This window comes from Ursus maritimus, unplaced genomic scaffold, assembly GCF_017311325.1.
Source record: "Ursus maritimus isolate PB19 unplaced genomic scaffold, ASM1731132v1 scaffold_21, whole genome shotgun sequence".
NCBI lineage: Eukaryota > Metazoa > Chordata > Mammalia > Carnivora > Ursidae > Ursus > Ursus maritimus.
The window spans coordinates 20,341,340-20,366,578 of record NW_024424564.1 but is presented as its reverse complement, the minus strand read 5'-3'; the positions used below and the strand labels follow the sequence as shown (position 1 = coordinate 20,366,578).

The window sequence follows — 25,239 nt, the reverse complement described above, 5'->3', positions numbered from 1 at the left end:
AATAAGAGCAGAGCAACTGCGTCGTGGAGAGTCAGATAAGATAAGCTCAAGAGATGGTTGGGAACTAGATGGGGCAGATTCTTATACGTGCTCCCAAAAAGGTTTTATTTCATTTTATTTTGAGGAATCTTGATGTCCGTCAATTCTGAACTCTGGTGATAGGCTAAGGATTTCTGATACCTTCGATGACTATTCATTACGAAATGATACTTTTTCACTATTTAAGTATGGTATTGTTTTTTCTCTATTTACATTTTCTTTCTATACCCATAAACCACTTGACTAAGATCTGGCACCTGAAAACAAATTTAGAGCCATTTTCTGTCTTTCTATGTTACTTTTAATGGAAATTTAAAAACTTTTACTTTATTGCCAATTAATATTTTCAACATCTCAATTAAGACATTAAAATTCAAGTTCTTGTAGTTTCTGAGGAGTATAAGGATATTCTAACCATAATATGATCATTTACTCTTTTTTTTAAAGATTTTGTTTATTTGGAAGAGAGAGAGAGAGCACAAGCAGCGGAGAGGGGTAGAGGGAGAAGCAGACTCCCCACTGAGCAGGGAGCCTGATGTGGGACTCCATCCCAGGACCCTGGGATCATGACCTGAGCTGAGCAGACGCTTAACCAACTGAGCCATCAAGGGCCTGATCATTTACTCTTTGAAACTCTATTTCATCACGTATAATGCAGAAATGACCATACCTTTCTTGTAGGTCAGATGTGATTAAGAGAAAATGTGTGAAAGTGTCTGCCACTAACTATTAATTCTTATTAACTATTATTTATATTAACTGTTAATGTAAAGAACTTTCCTTTGAGACAGGTAAGAGTCCCCTTCCTATCTTACAATTTTGCCTGCATATATATTTGAACTCTCATCTCAGGCTAAGTCATTTCCTTTGCTCTGTCTTTATGTTCAAGAGATAGTAAGGGGCACCTGGGTGGCTCAATCAGTTAAGCATCTGACTTTGGCTAAGATCATGATCTCGGGGTCCTGGGTTCGAGTCCCACATTGGGCTCCCTGCTCGGCGGGGAATTTGTTTCTCCCTCTCCCTCTGCTCCTCCCCCCTGCTCGTCTCTCTCTCTCTCTCTCTCTCAAATAAGTAAGTCAAATCTTAAAAAAAAAAAAAAAAAGAGAGAGAGAGAGAGAGATAGTAAAAGTCCCCTGTTGACCATTCTAAGTCTGGAGGCAGTCGGATCCTGTTCATTGGCTGGTATTGACAAGTCATAGGATTTTTTGGTATTCCTACATCTTCAAAACTGATATAAGGGCACCTGTCCTATCTACCTTGCCTAATAGCAATGAAGGTAGAAGAGAGAATTAATAAATATAGATAGCATTGGCAAAAAGAAGACTTTATCCTTCCACAAAAAAACCGCACCATTATTGCTGTATATTATTATCAAACAGCGTTTTTCCTCAAACTCCCAGATGGGTCTGTCTGTACTTCTTGTTGCTACAGAGCCTTAATTTGCAAATGCGGAAAATGGAAGTAATCATCCTGCTTCTGTTGGCTGAGAACTATGTGGTTTATCTCAAAGGAATACAGCATTTGTCTTCAAATTCTGTGCTACATCAAGTTCTGGCATCATTTTGGCTTTGAGGAACTCACCAAACCCAATTACCGGTTATTGTTTTAACCATTTGCTAGAGAAGCCAGTTCCTATTGCCTAACAGCTGTGCTTGATGATTCAGTTTAAGCTTAACTGGCTTGAGAAGGAACATTCTTTTAGGTTATTAAATGTTGGTCTGCAGACTGCTGGCAGCGGCCTAACGCGCGGTTGGGATTTGGTTCATAGGCCACGGTTCTGCAGGTATCCCCAGAGCAATGTAGACCGAGTTCATCCATGTTTGTGCCATTTTCCACAATGGATTTGGATCTTGTCTTCTTCTTGGTCACATAACAAAGAAGGAAGACGCTGATACAGATGGCAGTCATCTAACACATCATAAGCGCTGTGTGACTGCTGGGAGGTTCATGGGAGATGCCCAGGAGGTTAGTGGCTGAGCCTCAGCTGTGGGAAATGGAGGGAAGGAGTCTCGGCAGCCGTGGTGCCAGAACCACACCTTTCTAAGTTCAGCCATTGGGTATGGCCACGTTTCATGAAGTTGCAAGGTGTGTCATATTGACTTCTAACCGAATCATAGCATGTAGGGAATTTCACAAATGACAACCATTCTGGAAAGGAGACTGCATCCAAGGCTTATCTCAGAATTATAGGATCCATGAGAAGGAACACTGCCATTGACCCTAATTACCATGGGGACAAAGACAAAGAGGTTAACAGCCCACTGTGAGTGACTCTATCTCTACAGGGAGGCGGTGCTTTAAGAAATCACTTGAACATCAAAAACTAAGGATATACTGCATGGTGACTAACATAACATAATAAAAAATCATTTAAAAAAATAAGAATAAATAAAATTATGAACCAAAAAAAAAATCACTTGAAAGGATTTAATCAGACTGCGAAAAAAGAATTATTAACCATGTGCCCTTATGCCTGGCACTGGGAAAGGAGCAGTTTAAGCAAAACATAGATCATACCCTAAAGGTGCTTACTTTTTATCTAATTCTCCTACAAACATCAAGTTAAGTTTTTCATAAATAGAAATGGCTACATTACTCATAACTGGCCTTAGACCTAGCTTTGGGTGATGGGTAGAAATATTGTGCCAACATGTTATGAACAGAAGTAGGCTAAGGCCTCTCCACTTTTCTGCCTGAACCTAGATGGCACAGTATCTATTTGACCACTCCACGAAGTGTGGTCTAATTCTGCAGGGAAGTGAGAGCTCTCCGAGTTTATAATGGGTCTAGAATGAGGCTGACCACCGGGCTGGGAGGGGGGACAGTTGCTAATCCTGAAGTTCTCTTTATTTTTGTGCCCATAATCTACTTAAATTTTTAGAAAATGTAAATGATTATTGTGTTGTTATTCATCCTTAAACAATGTAAGAAGCAACTTTAAATATTACTGCCCCTGCCATAGCAATTGAGGCAGAGCTAATTATAGGAACCCACTGCACACACCATTTCACACGGGTCTTAATTTAGTCAATGAAATTGGCAGGAGGGATAATGCAGAGCTGTCTGATGCTAGTGATCAGATCACACATCATTTTATGGTGTCAATATTTGTAGATGTTAAAAATACTTCCTCCAGTTGTATTGAATATATTTTGCACATATTTGGAGTGTTCCGCCAAGAAGCCCAATCCCTTTTAACCTGCTTGACCTCTAATAAATTTGTTAAGAAAATCATCAAGAAGTTAATTACGTGCAACTTATTAGGCGTATTTGATTATTCTGTGAATAAAACAAATCAAATATAGTCATTAACATTCCCTCTGATGCACTCTCAATTATTTATAGAAATGTGGGACCTGAGTCAAACTTTAAGCTTTAACACTCTTTGTCGTGTTACTCTCTCTAGATCTAACCATGTCGTCTGCTTTCTCTAATACACGAACCTCTCAGTTATTCCACCAAAATTTTAGTTTAAGAGATAAAAATAGGGCTATCTGCTGATAAAAGATAGTTAAATTCCCTGTGTGGAGCACATACGTTGCCAAACAGGGTTATGTAACATTGCCCAGTTATAGTCTTGATAGTCATTCTTTCATTCAAAAAAGTATTTTTTAAGCATCTATAACGTGCCAGGCATTATTTGAGGTGGTCAGGATCCTCCAGTGGAAAAAAACAAAAAGAGAGAGAGAGAAATTCTTTCCTTCTTGGAGTTTCTATTCCAGTAGGGCAGATACGCAGTAAATGAACTAAATAAATCAACATCTATAATGTTAGATGGTGGCAAGCAGTAAGGGAAAAGAAATCAGTACAGTATCAGGAGGATGGGGAGTGCCGGGGTGTGGGGAGGAGAGGGTGAGGGGCTGGGTGGTCAGAGGAGCCTCAGTGAGGTGATAATTCGAGGAGAGGGTGAAAGGATAGGAGGGGCTCAGCCCCATGAGTGTGTAGGGAAGAACATTCCATCCCAAGGAAAGAGTCAGTGTAAGGTCCCTGAGAGAAGAGCACCTGGCATGTTGGAGAAGCAACCAGGGGGCTACAGACGAGGTCGGTGGCAGTAGCTCCCCCCCTTTTTTATTTTTAAAGTTTTTGCTAATTAAAAAAGTGTAACTTTTTAAAAAAATATATCTTCTTCTCAATATATATGTCATTACATTAAAGTGGCAATTTAAAAATCCCCAGATACTAGGCTTAGAAATGAAGCAGGCCTAAGCACAAGCGTAGTCCCCAGTCAGGAACAAAAGTAGCAGGAAAGGCCTCCTTGGAGAGCGTGCGGCGCAGGCATTTGCCAAGCACTTGGAATGCACGAGGCCACTGAACTCTCACAAACTAATTCGGTGGAATGTGTGCAGTTTGCGGAGTCATTTGGTAACTTCTCTGAGCCCTACTCTCCTCATCGCGGAAGATGATAACCGTGGCTACCTTGTTTTTATGCTTGGGTGTTAAAATGGCAGAACACGGTCCCTGACACACAGCAGAACTGAAAAAGTGTTGGTTGTGATCCTTGTTGCTAGTTTACAATTACGGCAGCAGCCATGAATCTAACTAGGAAATCACTGTGTTCTCAGAGAAGTGACAGCATAGCTACCTTACAAAGTTGTGGATGGACATGAACCGATTTGTAAAATTTAGGTATATTCATCCATCCATCCATCCATCCATTCAGCAGAATATTACTAGGTCTGGTGTTGTCTTAGTCATCGGTGACAGAAAAAATAAATACCTTTGATTTCATATTTGTAGGTCTGGGGAAGAAATAGGCTTAAGTGTGGGGTTCTGTAGGAGATCATGGACGGATGTGTAACTGGGACATGGGAGGGCCAGACGAGGCTCCTCCACGGACGAGACTCAGACAAGTAGATGCTGTAGGTAAATGGAGGCAGCAAGCCTCATGGGGAACAAGAATAGAATGCAGACCCGAGACAAAATTGCCAGTTCTTCTGTTTGGAGCCTGAAAATATAAGCAGGGGCCAGATCGTAATGAGGCACACTGGGCTGAAGACTTCGGGCTGTGTCTAAGCGATACGGCGACTCAGAAGGATTTGAAGCAAGAGAGTGACACAATCAAATGTGCATTTTAGAATGCTTACTGTGATTGCAGTGTGAAAAGTGGTTTAGAAAGGGCCACAATTAGATGCAGGGCAACCAGGCGTGGACATAGCTTACTGCTTAGTAGAGGAGAACCAGATCTCATTATGAATCTGTTCTGTAGGGAATAGCTGTGTTTCTTTATTCGTTGCCCCACATTGTTATTTGGGAGACAGGGCAGAGAATCAATAATAATCATATGAAAGTGGGAATATAAAGTCGACTCACGTCATTTTCAAAAAACTTCCTGGGGTGGACTGATTTGTACCGGTCTCTGGGATCCCACATCTATCAAGCTTGAAATCACTGCAGTTTTTCATCTCAGGAGCCATTAGGTGAAAAGCAAAAATTTAAACCTGCAGTATTTCATAATCCTTCCTCTCCATTTCTCAGTCAAACATCATGCCCTGCGAACCTGGATGTATATAGCGTTCCCTCGTCAGCATGAATGATCTACCAGGCCATATAACTGAAAGGCTACCACAGGCCAATGAGCAACCGAGAGGACATGGAAAAAGGAAAACTCAGGCAGGTTTCAGCAAATTAACGGTACCAGCAGAAAGAACATTCAGTCATGACTGGTCAAACGGAATCTCGGGGGCTCACACAGACCACACTTCTACATCTCGGGGGCTCACACAGACCACATCTACTTCTAATTTCTGCGGTAATGCAGCTAAAATCCCTTCATCTCACCTAAATTACCCAGGCAATTACAGTTGTAATTTATTTTTGCTCAGATTACTTCAAAGCCCTGCCTCAAAGCACTTTTTAAACCACATTACCCTTTGTCCCACCTTCCGTTTGTTCTAGAATGACTTTCCCGTCTCATTTTTCCTATGATGATACTGGGCTATTGTACTAAAACATATTATACAAAAAAATATGAATACATCCTTATAAAATTTCCAAATAGTCCAGTGTGATAAGACTGCAGTCAATTTTTTTTTAAAGTCCCTTTAACCATTGCCCCTTTTTCATTCCATTCTAGATCCTTCCTCCCTCCACTTGCCCTCGTGAAGAAATGCTATGAGAATGGGTACTTATGCAAACATTTTTCTTTGCACTCAAGTATGCATGCACGTGTGCGCACACACATGTTTATTTAATTACTTAGTTACTTTTAGACATAAACATATAAGGCAATACAGAGCAGTGATTACAAGGCAAGTGGGGAGACAGAGTCATGACCCATGAATGGTGTCCCCTTGGAAACTTACTGTGCCTCCATTTCCTCATACAAAATTGGGATGATAACATTACATACCTCACCAGGTTGTTAGGAAGGGTGACTATTTTGATACATTTAAAGCACTTAGAACAATACCTAATAGTAAACACTCAATGAATGCTAGGTATTATTATTTTTATAAGTAAGTTTTAAAAATGCACTGATATTTTCATATGTACTTATTATTCTGTGACTTGCTTTCTCATGTAGAAGTATGTCTTGGGGGGCACCTGGGTGGCCAAGTCTGTTGAGCAACCAACTCTTAGTTTTGTCTCTGGTCATGATCTCGCGATCGTGGGATTGAGCCCCACGTTGGGCTCTGCCCTCAGCGGGGAGTCTGCTTGGGTTTCTCTTTCCCTCCCCTCCCCAGTGCTCGCTCGCTCTCTCTCAAATAAATACATCAATTTTTTTCTTTTTTTTAAGAAGTATGTCTTGGATATCTTCCCTTGTCAGTATAGACTTACATTTTTATCTGCTCTGTAGTATTCTGTGGTGTGTGAGTACCACAGTTAATCTAAGCATTCCCCTGTTGATGGACATTTAGCTTGTTACTCAACTGGCTTTTTGTTTTGTTTTGTTTATTATTGTGAACATGGCTTTAATGAAAATCTTCATGTATGCCAGTGACTGTTTTTCTAGGGTGAATACTGACATGGGGCTAAGATTAGGGAGATATGGGCGTACTTTATTTTAATGGGCACTGCCAAATTGACCTCCAATTTATACTTCTACGTTGTACGTGAACATAAATTTCACCAAATCTTTGGCAACATTATCAATTTTTAAAAATAATTGGATAATTTTTGTCCCATTCTGAATTTAATCTGTATCTCCCTAACTAATAGTAAAGTCTAGCACTTTTTGTACTTGAGCCCTTTATGAGAAGGAGATAGTCATACTAAATTTTGGCAGAAATGAGTAAGGCACGTACAAACGAACTCCAGTGTGATTTGGGGTATGAACGAGGGGGAGAGCCTTAGAAGGTAAAGTTGAAGAGGTTTTTTTCAGCTGGGGGCGCAAAGCAAGGTCCTTGTAGGTCATTGTAAGGTGTTTGGAGCAAGAAAATGACCTAACAGAGAAGAAGGGCTATCTGGAACGGACTTCGAATGATGGGTAAAGATTTACTACCACAGGTGAATGAAGGAAAGACATTCTAAGCTGAGGGAATAAGACTGAGAGATTATGGAAACATGAAAATACATGGTAAAAACAATACGTGTTGCCCATACATTGAAAATAAATATAAGTAAACAGGGTTGGGCCCACCTGTTTCAGGGAAGTACTTTGCACGTTATACAAAGTTTTTATTTTTATTTCTAGAAAATGGGAAAATATTCATCAGATAGAGGAACCTGCCTTTCTTGGGTGCATTCCGTGGGCCAGTTTCAGTACATGGTACTTTACATGGGTAGTTCATTAGATCTTAAATGACACCTCTGAAGGAAATGTTACACTATTTTGCAGGTGTGGGAACTGAAGCTCAGGGAAATGATATAATTTGCCCTAAATCATACAGCTGGTAATTTTTAGGTCAAAGCTTTGAAGCCAGCTCTCCCCAGCTAAGTTAAGCTGGGTAGTGGGGAGAAAGGATTGATGTGGCACAGTCCATGCTCTCTAGGACAGAGCTGTGCGTATTCTGCTCTTCACCGGATTTAAGCAACAGCGTGGAAAGGCCAAGGGACTCAGACAAGAATCTGGAGAAGAGTTTTGATGATAAAAGAGAGAAGATAGAGGGTATTTTAAAATCCAGGCAAGAAATTATAAGAAATAAGAGGGAGATGAGATGAGATGGGAAATGGGAAATGAATATTAATCAGTATGGTGGTTAATTGGACGTGGGTAGAGGAGAGCATGAAAGATGTACCCAGTTTGGGTGTCCAGTTTGGGTGGCTGCATGCCCAGTGACAGCAAGAACCAGAGAAGAGGGGTGAGAAGAATCTTTGGAGGTTAGAGCCAGGTAAAGCATTTGAAATAAGGTTTATTTTGCGGACCTACCTGAAAACTCCTAGTGTAAGTCACTGGTGACAAATCCAAGAATATTCTGTGGGTGTGCTTTTAATTGGAAAAGACATTTATATGCAGAGCCAGAGGATATTGGACCTTAAACCCAAAATATCCTTTAAATGTTTACTTCTCCTGCAGGAAGGCATCTGTAATGTTGAGTCTCCGCAATCAAATTAAATGTTATAGCTATTATTAATGTTTATTATTCATGGTACACAGCAACATAAATGTCCCTGCTGCTTTTTACACTTCACAAGAAATACATTTGACAGCTCTGGACTCAGACAACTTCTGCCTAGATTTTTTATGTTTCTCCCTTATGCTTTATATGAATTGCCTGGGCGTCTAGGATTCCAAAAGAGGTTAAATAATAAGGTGTATCCTTTGAAGGGTTTGATTGAATAATTTCAGGAACCTATTATTTTCTCTGACACCCTTAGAAAACAACGGTCTCTGTGAGATCTAGATCACACCAAAGGGAAAAACAAAAACAAAACACTATTCTGGTTGACAGAATCCCAGCTGTTACTGCAGGGAGAGAATGTAGGATGATGTGTACCATGCTTAGTTAAATAAGATTCCCCCATACCTCCTTTGATTAAGCGTTTTTTTCTAAGTTGCAAAATCTGTCAGAGAACCTTCCAGTGTTAGCCTTGTCCCCATCACGACAACAGCCCACTGATCCTAAAATTCCGCGGGGACTGTTTGAAGGGTGGGCCTTGGTATGTGTCCTTAGGGATCTCAGGCAGTGTCGAGGCGTGCCGCACTGCTTCATCAACGCCTTCTGAGCGAGTTTGACACGTGAACCAGGCTCCACCGTTCTCGCGGTGTGCAGTAGCAGCGCGTCTGCTCCACGGTACTAGGTCTGCATTTAGGGTCTTGGGCAGAATGCCAAGTGAGCAATAATGACCGAGGTGCCGGCAAACCCCCGTCTTGCAAACTTTTCTCTTAAGTCAGATGTCTTCCTCCCTTCGCCTTCCTCCTGCTGCCCTTTGGTGTTCGGTGGACCTGTCCTTCTTTGATAAAATTGCATCCCCTTGTGTCCACTGAAAATTCACACTCCACAGGGCTGTTGATTTTTTAAAAACAAACAAGTATTTACTGAAGAAAGAGCACGTACCAGGCGCTACTCTGTACTCTTTGCAACGTCCTCCTGCATCTTAATGGATGACCAGCTGTGGCGGGCTGCCCGGGACTGAGGCCTTTCCTGGGACATCGGCGCCCAAACCGGAGACTGTCTCTATCTAGGAAGTGAGGCACAAAGAGGAAGGGCATTTTCTAAAGATCTGAATCAGTGATTTGTCTACTATTCACACTCCTCAGTCCTCTTGACTCCAATCCCTGAGCTTTCTGCCCTGTCACATGGGCTATACGAAGGGTCAGTGTGATGATTTGATGAAGGAGTCACACTAAATTTTAGTGGCTGAGCTGTATTTGCATGTTTCAGTGGAGTTCGGGGGAGGCGGTTTTTTGGGGTATGTGGGATGGTGGTTATCACACCTCCGCACCCCCTCCCGTTTGCCAGACCACACCCGGGGGCAGATGTTGAGAACCGGCAGTTTCTACGTGACTGCTCCTGAACGTCGGCAAGAGTCTCTGCACCTCAGGGCTTTGGCGTCACAGGGTGTCATGGCTTGGGGAGCGAGGGCGGACACAGCATGCATGTTAGCAGCACAACTCAGGTGAATCATGACTGGGAGGGGTTCGCTGTTACCTCAACTTCTGGTGAAACTTACTCCTCAAAAATTAACAGACTGATAGGAAGATCTCATTTTCTAAGACTATTTTCCCATGCAGCTTGCTTCTGTTTCCAGATCTCTAGTGCTCACATTTGTATTGAAGACGGTTGTGTGTCTGTGTATGTGTGTGTCTGTTTACTGTGTGTCTGTGTGTGTACATGTTTATTGTATGTGTGTGTATTTATTACGGGTGTGTGTGCATGTGTGTGTTTAATCTTCATCCTCACAACCATCAGGAATTTTTTTCCTTCATTTGGTCCCAGAACATCACGAGTTGAGCAGTTAGTATAAAGCATTACAACTGAGGTGTGGTAGCTGCGTTTGTTTCCAATTTTAGCCTCCAGATCTGAAAGGTGGGCTGAGATCACCCAAATGCTAGATTTGTGATTTCTGGTGCTGATTTTTCTTCTAAAGCTGTTGCTCCCTCTAGGATTTTTTGCCCCCTGGGCCTGCTGGCAATGCTCTGCTCTCTCTGCTTTCATGGTTCAGACATTTTTATATTTATAACTCCTCTCACAGGATGCAAATATGTGTAATTATAGACGCGCTTTCTCCCGTCAACCTCTCCACTCTTTTGTAGTGTTGGGTTAGTTGATGACTTTCCCTCTCAAGTTCGCTCACAGGATTCATGCTGCTATCAAGCAAATCTCCTGCCCACTGTTCCCGAACAAGTGAGACACAGTGGAGGGACCGGGAAGAATAGTTTTTCATGAATAAGTGATGATTGTTTGTAATTAACATATCAACTGTATGTATGGAAATGATGCTTCTAAATTACTTGACAGTGATGAGAAGCAGTTGATTTACCTAAATAGTTGGTAATATTAGTCCAACAAACTCCATCCACTGTTAATTTATTTAGCAAACTTTGCCCCTAGATAATATAAAGGAAACTGTCTACTTACTCCAAAATTAGATTTTGTTGTTGCTATTGTCTTAAGCACCTGAAGGCCTGCAGTAAGATTATCACAAAGAGCCAGCATTTCTTGGACCTTCTTTAAATGTCATATACTTTTCCAAGTGCTTTGTGTACATGGAGTTTAATGCCCATAATGATCCTTAGAAGTAGATAGTCTATGATGCCAATTTTGCAGATGAAGAAATTGAAGCTTGGAGATACTAAGCAACTGTCTGAGTTCATAAAGCTGAGAAGTGAGGAAGCTCAAATTCAAACCAAAGCAGTACTGGCTCCTTAGCCTAATGGAAATAAGTGCGATACACACACACACACACACACACACACACATAAGAGAGAGGCAGGGGGAGGGAGGGAAGGAGGGGGGAAGGGAGAAAGATGGTTTCTTCATTGACTATTAATTGAGCACACAATAGATGCTGGGCACAGAGATAAATAGGCTCATCTTGCCGTTGGACTGTCTAGTGACAGCAGAATGATTGTAAACCGATAAGTTACAGTGCACTGAAATAGATACTAGCATTTAGGCAGGAACAGAGTACTATGGGAGAATATTAGCATATTTTTTCCAAGGGATAAATGTGATACTTTTTTATACACTTGCCACTTTTCTTCAGCAAAAGAGAATACATTTAGAGCAGGAAATTAACATATTTGAGGAAAGGAATGGATCAAAAAGTCATAAAAGGTTTTTTTTCTGAATATGTCCTGCTGCTTGTGCAGAGATATTCCATTCTTAATTAAATACCCAATTAATATGTGTAGGGTTTTCTCAGTGACCAAAAATGATGATTCTAGATCTACACCAAGGCAAAATTATAAGATTTTCAAACCTACCTAACTCTCTCTCCTGGAATAACAGAGAAACTCTGACTATCTACTATTTGAGTTAATTATAGTCTAGAGTACTGCGTCCAAACACTGATCTACAAGTCAGTGCCTGGTTGGCTGGCTGTATGAAAGTTTTATAAAGTCACATATTCCTAGGTCACATTGCTGAGGATATGGCAAGTTCGAGATACAGCCAGCCCTCTAATATTTTTAAAAATGCCTCACTTGATTCCTATGGACATCCAGGTTTAAGAACTACTGGTCTAAATAACCACAAACAGGGAATAGCCCCCCATATGATCTTTACTTTCTCTTTATTATCTTGTTTAATGCTATGGATTTGGTAAGTAAGAGCCTAATCCCTGGAAACAGCTGAATCTCAGTTCATTTTAATCTGCTCCACTTACTACCTGGGGGCCTCAGATAAATTTTTTAAGCTTTCCATTCCCATTTTTATGGAGTTAGGGGGATTAGATAAAATGCACAGAAAGTAACTAGCAATGCTTTACACTTAGTAAGTGCTCAATAAATGTTAGAGTATACACACACACACACATTTTTATATATAGACATACGCACTCTCAAAATAATAAAATGCCTTAATGGACTAAAAGAAAAACTACCATAAGAACAAAATGATCAGTCACTGTAACCTTTGTGGAAAAGGAGTAGGTCTGTCTTTGACTATACTGGACCACTTCAAATGTGAGAATCATCACCCACTAATTGTGATCCCTTCACACAGCCTCATGCTGCTCCTTCACTAGCCAGCTCACACACTTTAGAGCTAGGAGTTGACCGATCTTACCCTTGTCGTTAGTTCCTATCCTCTCACATCGCCCAAAAAACCCATCTCTGTACAAAAGGGACAGATTTCCAGTTATAACATGAGTAAGTCATGGGGGTGTAATGTACAGCGTGGCGACTGTAGTTAATAATTCTGTATTGCGTGTTTGAAAGTTGCTAACTTTTCATCTTAAGTAGATCTTAAGAGTTCTCATCATAAGACAATCATTTTGACACTATAAGTAGTGATGGATGTTAACGAGACAAAAAATTAAATACAAGGAGATAACTAAGATTGTTTCTAAGGGTCTTCACAGCTATAATGTTCTGAGTTTCTGAGCTACCTAGATACTATGACCCAATGCTCTTAATAAAATTTACTCCCTGGTCACATCATTTGGTCCTTAATCTGAAGGAATGACTGATGTCGTGTTAGGAGCCCATGCGTAAACTTGGCCCTAGATATGCCTAGAGTACCTGAGAGGTAGAGCCAATTCTTGGTTATCTGAAAAAGTGTTTAAGCAACGTTTCTATCAGCAAACTCTGTCAGGGTTATGTTAAGTAATCCCCACAGAGTAAGACCTGCATAAAGACCTGGGCATGGACCATTTGGCAGCTAATTATGCACAGATAACAAGCTTCCTTCCCAGGACGGGCATCTCTTCTATTGGAGGGCTAGTCAGGGTCAAACTTTAACAACTAGTTTCTCTATTGCAGTGGGGAAAGAAACACAAGTCATGAGCAAATTAGTGTCTGCAAGTGTGATCCAAAGTTCTCTTTTATTAGAAAGAATTCTTAATCAACTAGGAAATTGAGCATACCCTGAAATAGCAACTATTTCGATATCTCCCAACGTGTGGAAATAGAAAAGCTATTGAAAGACCAGAAGCTGGCCATGTTGTTAAGTTGGTTCATTTACCAGCCACTGATTTATTAAACTTTCATCAAACTAGCTAACTTTAAAGCTTCCTAGAACTTACTCCTGCATGAGATTGCTGATGAGACCAGTATCATCTGGTTTTACCTGAGCTATTTTTTCCCCAGCTTCCTGAATGAAATATCTTCTCATATATTAACATTACAGGATTATGGTTTTATATCAATTTAATATTTTATTAGCTTGTATTTATGCATTTGGAAGTGACAAAAAATGATTTGAATTCTCTCATATTGATTTCTATGCGTATTTGTAAAAGACTTAGCAGGAGAAATACATGTTTTCAGGATAGAAATGTCTATTCTTCCTAGTGCTTTTTACTTCGTTTCAGTGAATGATCATGGCCAAAGTATGCACGACTGTGGGGTAGATAACACTTCTCTTTAGGGCCTTTTCTCTTTCAGGGCCATACTTCTCTTTGGTTTAAATGTCTCCTAGGTACCTACTATTCCCCTGTGCCTAAATGAATCCTTGCTTATGAGTTCCTAAAATGCAGTTAGGTGCACCGAAACTCTAAAGGAAAAGAATGAACTCTAATCATATAGACTTCCCAATTTTCAATGCAAGAGGGGATTTTGCTTTAAAATGGGAAGTCTTGCTATATTTCTTCATATTACAGAAGGGCCAAGTTCTCCTGCTCTGTGACCAGCTGGTGCTGCAGGTTTTTAGTGACTGCTCCTACTGAGCTAGGTGTCACAAAGGACAATTTCTGAGTCAGGATGGCTTTTATATGTACAGCTTTGATAGAAACAGTTCAATTGTGGACAAAGAAGCTATTACATTTCAAAACATGTTTTAAATATTTAGCTCGAAATAAGGCATACTTTCATTAAGAGTGAGAAGTAGAACAAGCCAAAAGTATGGATAGGTGATAAACTTTCAGGGCTCAAGGGATACCTGTTAACAAGTGTTTGCACGTCAACACATATACCCTAACTGAGCAGCTAGTTTGGGCATGGAATAAGAGCTCCGTGGGAAGGTGATCTGCTTTTTTGCTCTTACGTAAAAAGAAAGAAAGAGAAAGAAAGAAAGAAGAAAGAGAGAGAAAAAAGAAAGAAAGAAGAAAGAAAGAAAGAAAGAAAGAAAGAAAGAAAGAAAGAAAGAAAGAAAGAAAAAAAAAAAACACAGCTGTCTTTTAAAAAGTTGAACCGAGGAACTAAAAGCACTCAAGAGATAAATTATAGGTTAAAAAGGCGAGCATATGCACTCAAAAGTATTCATAAAATAGGCAAAGCCAGTGGAAGAAGCCATCCAGGTCAGTCATTAAGACAAGAGTTGAGTCATTTTTCTGAAAATAATTAAATAATAAAGTTAAAGAGTGTTTGAAATAGTGCATTCTACAAACATACGTACATTTCTTCGAATCTGTGAGTTACCTCCTTAGTTTCTCTCGTGCCATTCAATTATAGACTTTGTATTATTTGAACAAAGCATTTTTCAGAGTTGAAGTATGCCACTCTGCCCAGATCCCATCAGAAGGTTCTGTGCCCTGGTGAAGAAAACAAAGCCAAAGGTAGAGTCAAAGCAGGAGACCTGGTAGCTCTGGTGAGCTGAAGGAGCATGAGTCATCATCTAAACCAGAGACAGAGCATCAGGGCAGAAATTCTAGATTCAAAGACCATGGAGTCTGCTTTTTAATAAATTGCTAACTGTACGGGGGAGAACAGAGCTTGGGGTGGGAGAGGGTAACTTTGATGGTTCAGTCGGGCTGGGTATGGCACACCAGCCATATTTCTCTCAGCTCTTTGTCCCTATGGTGAGAGCTGGATGGCCCCATCTATTAGTACCACAACCCTCCTGTGGCAATTCTAAACTGCAGGCATAGTGCCTACACGGGGATAATGGGCCTCTAAAGGTCTGGCCTAGAATTTCCAACTCTATTAGATGAAAGCAAATAGAACAAAAGCCTAAAAGGAGGTTGGAGACTAATCATCTGGCCTGGAAAACGGATGAACCAGTATTATTGAAATATATAAACACATAAATTTTAATATTAAAAAAGAAATTAGAGAAAGGCGTGAACAACCAAATCGCCCGGATTTCCTTTTGAAGGAGAAGTTCACATCCTAACAATTCATCTTGGGGCAAATTAGAAGGAAATTTTGAGCACACTGCAAACAGGGCTGATGTTGTACAAAGTTGTCGAAGTTTTCCCCTATCCTTTAATGTTCTTCCAAAGAACTTAGAATAGAATTCATAGACTAAATGCTAAATAAGCATCTGTTGAGTGACCAAGTCCATGATTGAATGAATAATCAAGAGCATGAATCGATCAATGAACAAGCCTATTTTCCTAGGCTTTAGCCACAGGCAAAAGTTCAGTCTGCCCAGTTGCTATTTATAACCTCTTGCTCTCCATTTACCCCAGACGTGGTGAAGGAGTGGTTCTGGAAATTGCCTCCAGGGCTCATCATGGGGGTTTCTTCAATTCTTAGTATCTGCCCGGTGCTCCCAACACAGGATGGACCAGAGTTCTTATGCACCATGATGGCTTGCTCATTGCTAAATTCAAAGCATTTTCTTTTTCTCTGAGTACATCCACCTTGCTGAAGCAAGTGATAAAATTGGAACACAATCTCATCTCCAAATCTGTATAATGTAGCAATTATGAATCTCCAGATATAACTGAAGTGTGCTTGAAATGCAACTTACTTTATTTGTTTGTAACTCAATGTAATACCCATTTTTAGTCCCCCTTCTGCTTGGGTTGTAAAACGTGATCTCCACCAATTTGGGGTGCGGTGGGGGGGGCGCCTTCCTGGCCACTTCCGTCCACTCTTTGGTGTTCTGGCACTCTCTCAGCCTGTCTCCTCACACAGGTATTTTCTTCTGGGAGCTTTATCCAGGAAGCAAGTCAAAAAGACCTTTGCACTTTGATCCTATGAAATATGAGTTAGGTCATCTGCCCCGAGGATCAGCTGACAGGGAAGATTATCTCCTTTTCTTGGGGCCCTGTTATGTCTGATTACAGCTTTCTTCTGTTTTGCTTCTCCCTAATTCCAACCTGGAGAATCTTTAGAAAGTTTGGGAAAAGAAACCTCTTTGTATTTACTTGTAGTAAAAACATAGTTTCCCAACTATTGTCTGTACCATGATATTTAAAAGCCTTGGTACTCAAAAGCCAAGAAGTGATTTATTTTTCGCTTTCTGCTTTATCATTCCTACCTTACAGGTATGCGTGCATATCTGATTATATCCTTAGTAAATTTCTCTGAAAATAAACTGTTCTTTAAGCAGTTTTTTCAATGCATAACAATAATGCCCTCTGGAAAAATTGTGCCAGTTTGTGTTAAGTTACTAGCGGTATATGACAGTCCCATTTCCCTACATCCTTGCAAATACACCCTATTTTTAAAAACACATATTCACCATATTAACATTGCAAGGGAGCTTAGACATCCTTTCATAGGTTTTTGTTGTGGGGTTTTGTTTTGTTTTTAATTATTGTTTGTCCCTGAGTTCATGTGCTCATTTTGCTTAGGTCTTTATAGACCCTCAAGAGTTCTTCATGGTAAGAATATGAACAAATTGTCATATATTGAGAATATTTTTTCTTGTTTGTGAATTTGGCTTTTTTATGGTATATGAGATCTAGAAACTTACAATTTATAAATCTGAGTTCGTGATTTCTTTCCCTTGGCATTTTTACTTAAGAATTCTTTCTCTATTGAAAGATGAACGTTTCAGTTCTGCTTCGTTTTAGTTGTTTTACGGTTTTATTTTTACATTTAAATTTTTAATCAGTTATATTTAGCATATACTAGAAGATTGGGCTCCACATCATTTTCTATCATTTAGTTATTATTTGTTTCAGCAGCATTATTTAACAGTCTTTTCCCCCTTTGGTCTAAATCCCACATATATCATATAACAAAGTTTTACACATGATGGATCTGCTTCTGGACTCTGTGTTCTCTCTCACTACAACAAGACACTGCTTTAATCGTGATAGATTCCTAATAACATTAATATCTGATAGGGAAAGTTCCCCTTCATTACTATTTTTTAAAATTCTTTCAGAATTTTCTTGACCAGTGCATTTACCCTTGCAGATGAGATTCAGAAATCCCACTCTAAACGTGAGCGTGGTATCTTAGGTCTTGATCCCTTCTCACCCTCCAAACTTGAACCCCCATTCCATCTGTTCTGTACCCTGGTGCATCCGAACCTGCCTCTACTTCACCCGCAAACGCAGTAAATAATAACGATGCTGGCAAGGCATCCCATCTGCGGGACCTTCTTGAAATTTCAAACTGGGATTTTAACGAGATGCGAATGGCAGATCGGTCTCGCAGGGAGAAGACCATGCGAGCTCTCCCCTTTAAGAGCTGTCACTGTCTTTTCAGAGCGTGGAAGGGGAGCACCATGAGAAAGCGGTGGAACTCCTCAAGGCTGCCAAAGACAGCGTCAAGCTGGTTGTCCGATACACCCCCAAAGTCCTGGAAGAAATGGAGGCCCGCTTCGAAAAGCTCCGGACGGCCCGGCGTCGACAGCAGCAGCAGTTGCTCATTCAGCAGCAGCAACAGCAGCAGCAGCAACAAACACAGCAGAACCACATGTCGTAGGTGAGAGGCGCCTTCTTCCCCACGAAGGAAGTCCCCGACACACACAAGTGTGTTTCCGGTTTTGATATGGTTTCTGAGACAGCTGGAATATAGTCATTAGATTTAATAATGCCCCCTCCAATCAATTAAGCAAATAAAAACAAAGATGACCTCAGAAAATGCAAAGAAGACAGTCGCTAACTTTATATGCCATTCAGCCATATTTTCTGCAAATGTAAGATATTTCGGAAAATAATATACGTGGGAGGGCCAGGTACAGACTATAGGGTGCCTTTATACACATTAGGAAAACGCAGCCTCTGTGCAACCCAGGTCCCCAGACACAGAGCTAGATGACGAGAGTGTGGGCTGGATTCCAGCCCCTCACTCACCCTCTTGGCCAGTTGCCTTTGCACAGTGTACAAACTAAACAACCACATAGTGCCGATCCTGGGAAGATCTCTTTAGAATACTGATACAAATTACTGGAAAACTACTTCACTGTGAAGAATGACATGGAGACCTGCCAGTGTGCGTGCTCCGAGAAATCCGAAATTCTCTGTGGGTGCTCACTGAAAATGTGATGCTCTGGCCTTTTTCTAAATTCCACTTTGTGACAAAAATGCTAAGTGGTGTTGCTATATGTTTTTATGAAAATTCAGGGGAACAAATTGTGAAGAGTAAGAATCACCATCTTGAAGTGCTTCCTATGTGCCAGGTTCTTCTCCCATGTTATTCCTTATCCTCAGAAAAACCCTTCCAGGCAAGTATCCCTAAAACCCTATTTTTTAAATGAATGATACAAACTTGCAGTGGCTTCATGGAGCCCTCACAACCACACTTTCAAATAGCCTAGAATTATTTTCCTTTTTGCTCTTGCAGGCATTTCATCTGCCAACATCAGATAGTCTGGAGTTCTATAAATTGTCCTTGCTCTCCTTTGGAAGAGACAGTTAATAGCATAGCATACCTCTCCGCTATGATGTCTGCAAATGTGATTTTGAAGTGAGGTTCAAATGTTCTTGGGACAATGACAATGGGTAATAGTGGTTTTATCAGACTACTATTTGCACAACCAGAAACATTGGCTATGACATGAGAGTTTCAATGGTTTGTGACACTCACAAAAAGGAGAAGCTACATGGGGAAGTATAAAGACCTACAGGATTCGTCCTCAGACAGTGCTGAGAAATCAGCAGTCTATCTTTCTTTTATAGCCTGTAAGTTTTATTATATATATCCCATAGTTTGGTGACTTCATCTAAAATCACCTTCCATTCACTCTAAAAACTACATTTCGTCAACAATAAGTATCTGTTTGGGACTGCCATGGACTCGACACTGTTCAGTGGGCTGTAGAAACAGCCTGAGCAAAGCAACGTCCTTGCACTCATGGTGCTTCCATTCTGGTTGGAGGAGATAGTTAACATCCAGGTAAATGAAAATAACCTATTGGGACCAGTACTTCACAGAGTTAAAATAGAGTGCTTTGATCGACACTGGCTAGATGACAGCCTCTCTTAGGTGATCAGGGGAGATGTCGCAAAGGAGATGACATGTAAGCTGGGGTTGAATGCTGAGGAGAAGCCAGAAATGAGCCTAAGAAAAGGAACTTGCCAGTGCGTACTTTGAAGAGAGACATGAGCTATTTGATGTTTGAGGAGTAGGAAGAAAGCTGCGGTAGTTAGTTAGGAAATAATGAGGAAGGACCGAGAGGTAGATGGGGGCCAGGTCACAGAAAGCTTTTTAAATCACTGAGGGGAGCTAGATTTTATTGCAGTGGAAGCCCCTAATGGTTTTAAGCAAGGGAGTGACATGATCTGATTTCTGTACTAAAAAAGATCACTCGTGCTGTTCTGAGGAAAATAGATTATTGCAAGGGAAGAGTGAGAGCAGAGACTAATTAGAAGGCTGTTGTAGAGTAGTCCAGCCAAGAGACATGGTGGTTGGACTAGGATGATGGGGTTGGGATGGAGTGATAGGGATGCGCCTGGACAAGTCATTTTGCCCACATCCTTCTCCTCTCTGATCCATTCCGAATGCAAAGGTACTTCGCCTCGCTTGGTACTGTCAGAATCCCTTCAAAGGTCTTTTTTTTCTAATAACAATCCACAATTCTTTAGTCAGACATGAAACTCTTTCCGCTAACTCACTTTTTTTCTTCCACTCTCAATAATGTGGACTTGTACCGTTTTCCTAATTGATTTGCCACACTGGCCCACAGTAAAATTATTCTAAAGTGTTTTGAAAGAAATATGTTGCCATTCAGACTTCTGAGGTCTTACTAAAAGCTTCCACTATTGTACCCATTCAGTCACCTTTGGAAGGATACAACTTGGCCATAAGTATTTGCTGGGCCGTGCACTCCACCGCATTTCTCTGCTCCATCAGTCTTCATTAAATCACTTCAGAATTTCCTATTGTCTCATCGCCAAAGACTAACATTTTTAATAAAACACATTTACAAACTCTCTTTTTCTTGTAGAGGATACAGGAAAGTTCTATTTAAATGAACGTGAAATTTATATTTATGCCTGCCAAGACAGCCCTCGCTACACACACGCTCGTGGCCCCTTGAGATGAAACGGTGGTGGCCATTTCAAGTACGAGCGAAGTACATCCGAGTCACGTCATCCATGGATTTTATGGTGAATTCAGTCAAAGAGACCTACATTAGCTCTTGTTAAACTCTTAATTAATTAAATTTTTAAGGATTAAATGGGATTTGTTACACTTCCTAATTCATACTGTGGTTGCTTTGGTGAAGAAATTTGAAGCTAATTTGACCAATTTGCTTTGAACCGATCTTTGATTTTTTAAGTTTGACAAGTCATGCAAAGACCAGGTAAAGCAACATACTTGTCAGATACCGTCTTATCATTTATCACATGAAATACAATTTCTATTCTCTAAATGAGGAATTTTTAAAAATCTTAAGTGGTATGTTATGAAGTAACAAGTAATGGTAAATAGTGCATACGAATGGAAAATAGGTTGAATGCAAGTGGTGTGTGGAGAATATCTCTTTTGCCCACTTTTAATTTCATACTCACCTGAAATAAAACTCAGTTGTCTTTTCCCCTAACTTCTGTGTTCGATAATCAGGTACATTTTCTAAGAGATGATCACTATGAATTATAGAAACCTAAACAGAGAATAGGAATATAGCTATTTTTATGCTATCCCCACTTTCTTGACATAGAGAATTACATTTACTCAGCTTTAAGCATCTCGCTTTTTAAAGCATGATTTGGTAAACATCCATATTTCACCCAGATTCACAAAGAGTAAAAGGAGGAAGAAAGAGGAATCCTTCTTGAGTTGTCAACATTCTGAGGAAGTCAAAACTAAAAGATTGTCAAATTTCTCTGACCTCCTGTTGCTGGATTGATGGTGGAGAATTCATTGCCTTTGAAGCCAGGCTGGATCTTAACAGACTTGCAAAGCAGCTGGAGTTTACCAGTGGCCTCACCGACTGTCAGGCCCCCGCTTCCCTTCCCTTGTCCACTACCAATGTTCTAACCTCCCACTACCACTGCCACAGCTCCGTCCTGCTGGTCCGATCCAGGGAAACACTGCAGAACCGAGAAAACCAGCCTCAAAAGACGACTCTGATAAAATTGAATCCAAGGACCCCAGAGTTACCAAGCAGAAAACTGGAATAATAGCAATAATCATCGGAATCCTGGATAACAGTTACTGAGCAATTAGGGTGTGCCAAAAACTCTTCTAAGCGCTTCATCTATGTTCAATTACTTAACCTTCACAACAATCCAAAGGGTAGTAGGTACTATTTTTAGTGGTAGAAGGAAGAGACTAGGCATGTAGGATTTTTAAAAAATCTATACCGTAGTTCACAGCTCATAAGTGATAGGGCCGTGACTCAAACCCAGAAACATGGGCTTCAAAGCCCCTTTCTCTGCACCGCTGTGCTATTCTCCTCCTTTGTTCCATGGCACCTGCCCTTAACATCTCCATCGCTCCTCACAGACATCTTCACATGAGCTTTCCAGGGATTCATTCTCGCGGTAGTTAGAGTTATCCAAATCACCCTTACCATTTACTCCAGACTTCAAAGTACTCCATCTCCTCAGCTGTCTTCATTTCTTACTGCTGCCTTCAAAACAATTACCACAAATTTGGTGGCTTAAAGTAACATAAATGTATTATCTTGTAATTCTGAAGTCCAGCCTGGTCTCTCTGGGCTTTAGGAGGCTCCAAGGAAAATTCATTTCCTTGCCCTTTCTAGCATCTAGAGGCTCTCCACATTCTTTGCCTCGTGGTCCTTTCTCCATCTTCCAAACCAGCAGGGGTGGTTGAGTTCTCACGCCGCGTTGTTGGGACCTCTGCTTCGTCGTCCCCGCCCCCTTCCCTGGCTCCTCCTCCTCTCTCCATCTTCCACGTTTAATTAAATTAATCATTTATCCCACCTGGGCAATCCCGGCTCATCTCCCTGTTTTAACGTCAGCTGTTTAGCAACCTTAATTCCATCTACAACTTTAATCTCCCTTTAACATGGAATCTAACATATTAACAGATTCTAGGGATTAGGATGTGGATAGATTAAGGGTCCATTACTCTGCCTACCACAACGGCTCCTTTAAAAGTTAGCAAAGCAATCTGAGCGATAAAATTTACACTGATATGGGAAAAAAAGTCTTTTATTTAAACAAGTAAAAAATAAAATCACTGATCTGTTGAATTACCAATCAAGGGAATGAGCGAAATAATGAGAACATTTGGTGCAGTGGTTCTTCCCAGCGGGTATTTCCGTGACCCACATCTTGGATGCCCGGTGATCTCTCAGCTGCAGGCATATTCCTCAGGCCTCCTCCCTCCCCTTCCTCTGCATCGGTGAAAAGATCCAAGACTGTTACTACAAGTCACCTGTTCGGAGTCCCATTCCCTTGGCACACGTACTATATAATAAATTCATTCATTAAATCTCAGTCTCTAGATCTCTGTCGCTTGCCAACTCGGGGACTTGTAGGAAGTTATTCAATAGAAGACTTAGAGAAATGGTCTGTTAGGGAGATTAAGTAAGAAAAGAATAAGTAAAACTTCTAACAAAAGACGTGGCCATTAGTGAGCAGTCAGTAGTTGCAGAGCGCAGTCGTATCACAGCAGGGAAAGCGTAGGTACCCGGTAGTGCTTGCGTGAAAAACGCTCTCCGGTGAGTCCTGAGGACACACGACCGCCCTGTGCACGGCTCTGAAGCCACCCTGTAGCCCCAGGGCTTCCAGGGGCCTCTGCGGAAGGCGTGCCCGCTGGCGGGCGTTGACGCCAAGTAGGCAGATTGCAAGGCCTGCCGCAATTTGTAAATATCTGCTTTGTATATAATGCTTCGCATTCAAGGGCATGAAAGTATCGGCAGCTTTAAAAACAAAGATCGGAAGCCACTGTTCTGTCTGAAAGGAACGATTCGGTAGGGGGGAGGAGTGCCGGGGCTTGGGGAGAGCGTTCCCCCGAGGCCGCTCCTCCGGATCTGACCATATGGGCCGCTGCCTGCTCCGTTCTACTTGGTGTCAGGCTGCCCTTGTGCGAGAGGGAGCTGGTCTGAGAATCTGCTTCGGAGCGAGGAGGTTGGTGCCTCCCGCCTGTCAGAGGGAGACTGTTGGCGGTGACCCAACCGGAGCCCGACTAATGGTCCTAAGAATCACACTGTAAAGGTTAGCTCTCCTTTGCCTTCGTGAAGAAAAAGAGAATCATCCGAAACTGGGAAGAAGCAATGTTTTACATTTGAAATGTTTCCCAACTGGCGTTCTGTAGTTCATTTTTGGGAGTAACTGTGCCTTTTCCATCGTCATTTGATAATTACTTCCTTTGCAAACATCCAACGATTTTTTTTTCATACGTGGAAGATTGTGCATGAGTGATAGAGCCTAAAATAATTCTTGCTGTTCTCACATAGCACATGCTCTTTTGATATTTTTAGCATATTGTCGTTGACAAATGAATGCTAATCCTTGGCTTCCTTTCGCTCTTTTCCCCTCTTTCAGGTCCTCAAAGAGAAGCTACCTGATCAAAGATCAGATAGTCACGAATTTGAAACCGTGCTTCAGAATCCCAGCACATAGTAAAAGGAAAAGGCCACATTGATAATTATAGCTGTGAAGAATCTGTGAACACGTGGTGTATAAATTCTTTACCAAGGCGACTCGACACCTTCTTTCTCTGGGGCTGAATCCCACTGCTCCTGTGCTCTTTACACGCACAGACCTTCCATTCACTGCAGTGGGAATTCTCAGTGTGTAAAGGGAGAGGTTTTCCAGTCTGCAGGCTGAACTAGTACAAGAAGAATCAAGTCCATGACTTTCCAGATAAATCACCAGGCCACGATGACGCGAGTCTTTGGTCTATAGCTTTTCCAGAGATTAACAAATCCCTCGTTAGGCTATAGTTCAAACTGCATCAGTTCAAGGTTGTTACCACTTAAAAGAAACCTAAGCATTGCCCGGTACCCTGACCTCGTCCACATCCATATTGCTGAACTGTCTGAATTAGAATTCCAGTTAATTGCAAATTCAACCTTTATTCCCCTCTTGAAAATGGCAAGTTATACTATTTATACTCTGTTCAGGTTCTAGAAGCAGTTGGCTTTTTATTTTCTGTTTCCATGAATTTAATTATGCATTAATGGAGTGGGACAGTTTTCACTCAACTTTTGGTTTGCTAGAGGCAAGGATAGAGAACTCTAGTAGGGTATTTTTTTTTAATTTAAGTATTGCTTGTATCTATGATTATGAATTCTAACAGAATATAATGTATATTTATTCCACAAAATATATATTATCAGAGTGTATTTGCTACAAACTGAGGTCTTTTCTTACCAAATGTTATGAATCTGGTAAGACAACACTAACAAAGGACCTAACTTTTGGTTAAGTTTTATATTTTTTAATTCATAAACTCTGGAGAAATCTAAACTCTTTCTACCTACACCAATATGTCATTATAGAAATTTATTTACTATTTTAAAGCTTAGGGCTTTACAAAGCTCAATTACGATATGTGGTCATATATATACAAATATATATGTCACAGAAAGTTTAAATTAGTTTCCCCAAAGATAAACTGGGTATTTTTGGCAATCTAAGACCAGAAGTATTATTCCTTTTAAAAATAGGCAG

The 25,239-nt window shown here is 40.9% G+C and overlaps 1 protein-coding gene across 2 annotated transcripts in view; it reads left to right on the top strand.

The window, feature by feature from the left end:
- LIN7A (lin-7 homolog A, crumbs cell polarity complex component) overlaps positions 1 to 24,231 on the top strand; it is a 116,991-nt gene extending 92,760 nt beyond the window's left edge. For both annotated transcript variants that reach the window (XM_040637297.1, XM_040637296.1), the window contains exons 5-6: positions 17,912 to 18,130; positions 24,109 to 24,231. In XM_040637297.1, coding sequence (XP_040493231.1) covers positions 17,912 to 18,130 — 219 coding nt within the window. In that variant the 3' untranslated portion in view covers positions 24,109 to 24,231. The remainder of the gene's footprint in view (positions 1 to 17,911; positions 18,131 to 24,108) is intronic.
- The last annotated feature ends 1,008 nt before the right edge of the window (positions 24,232 to 25,239 follow it).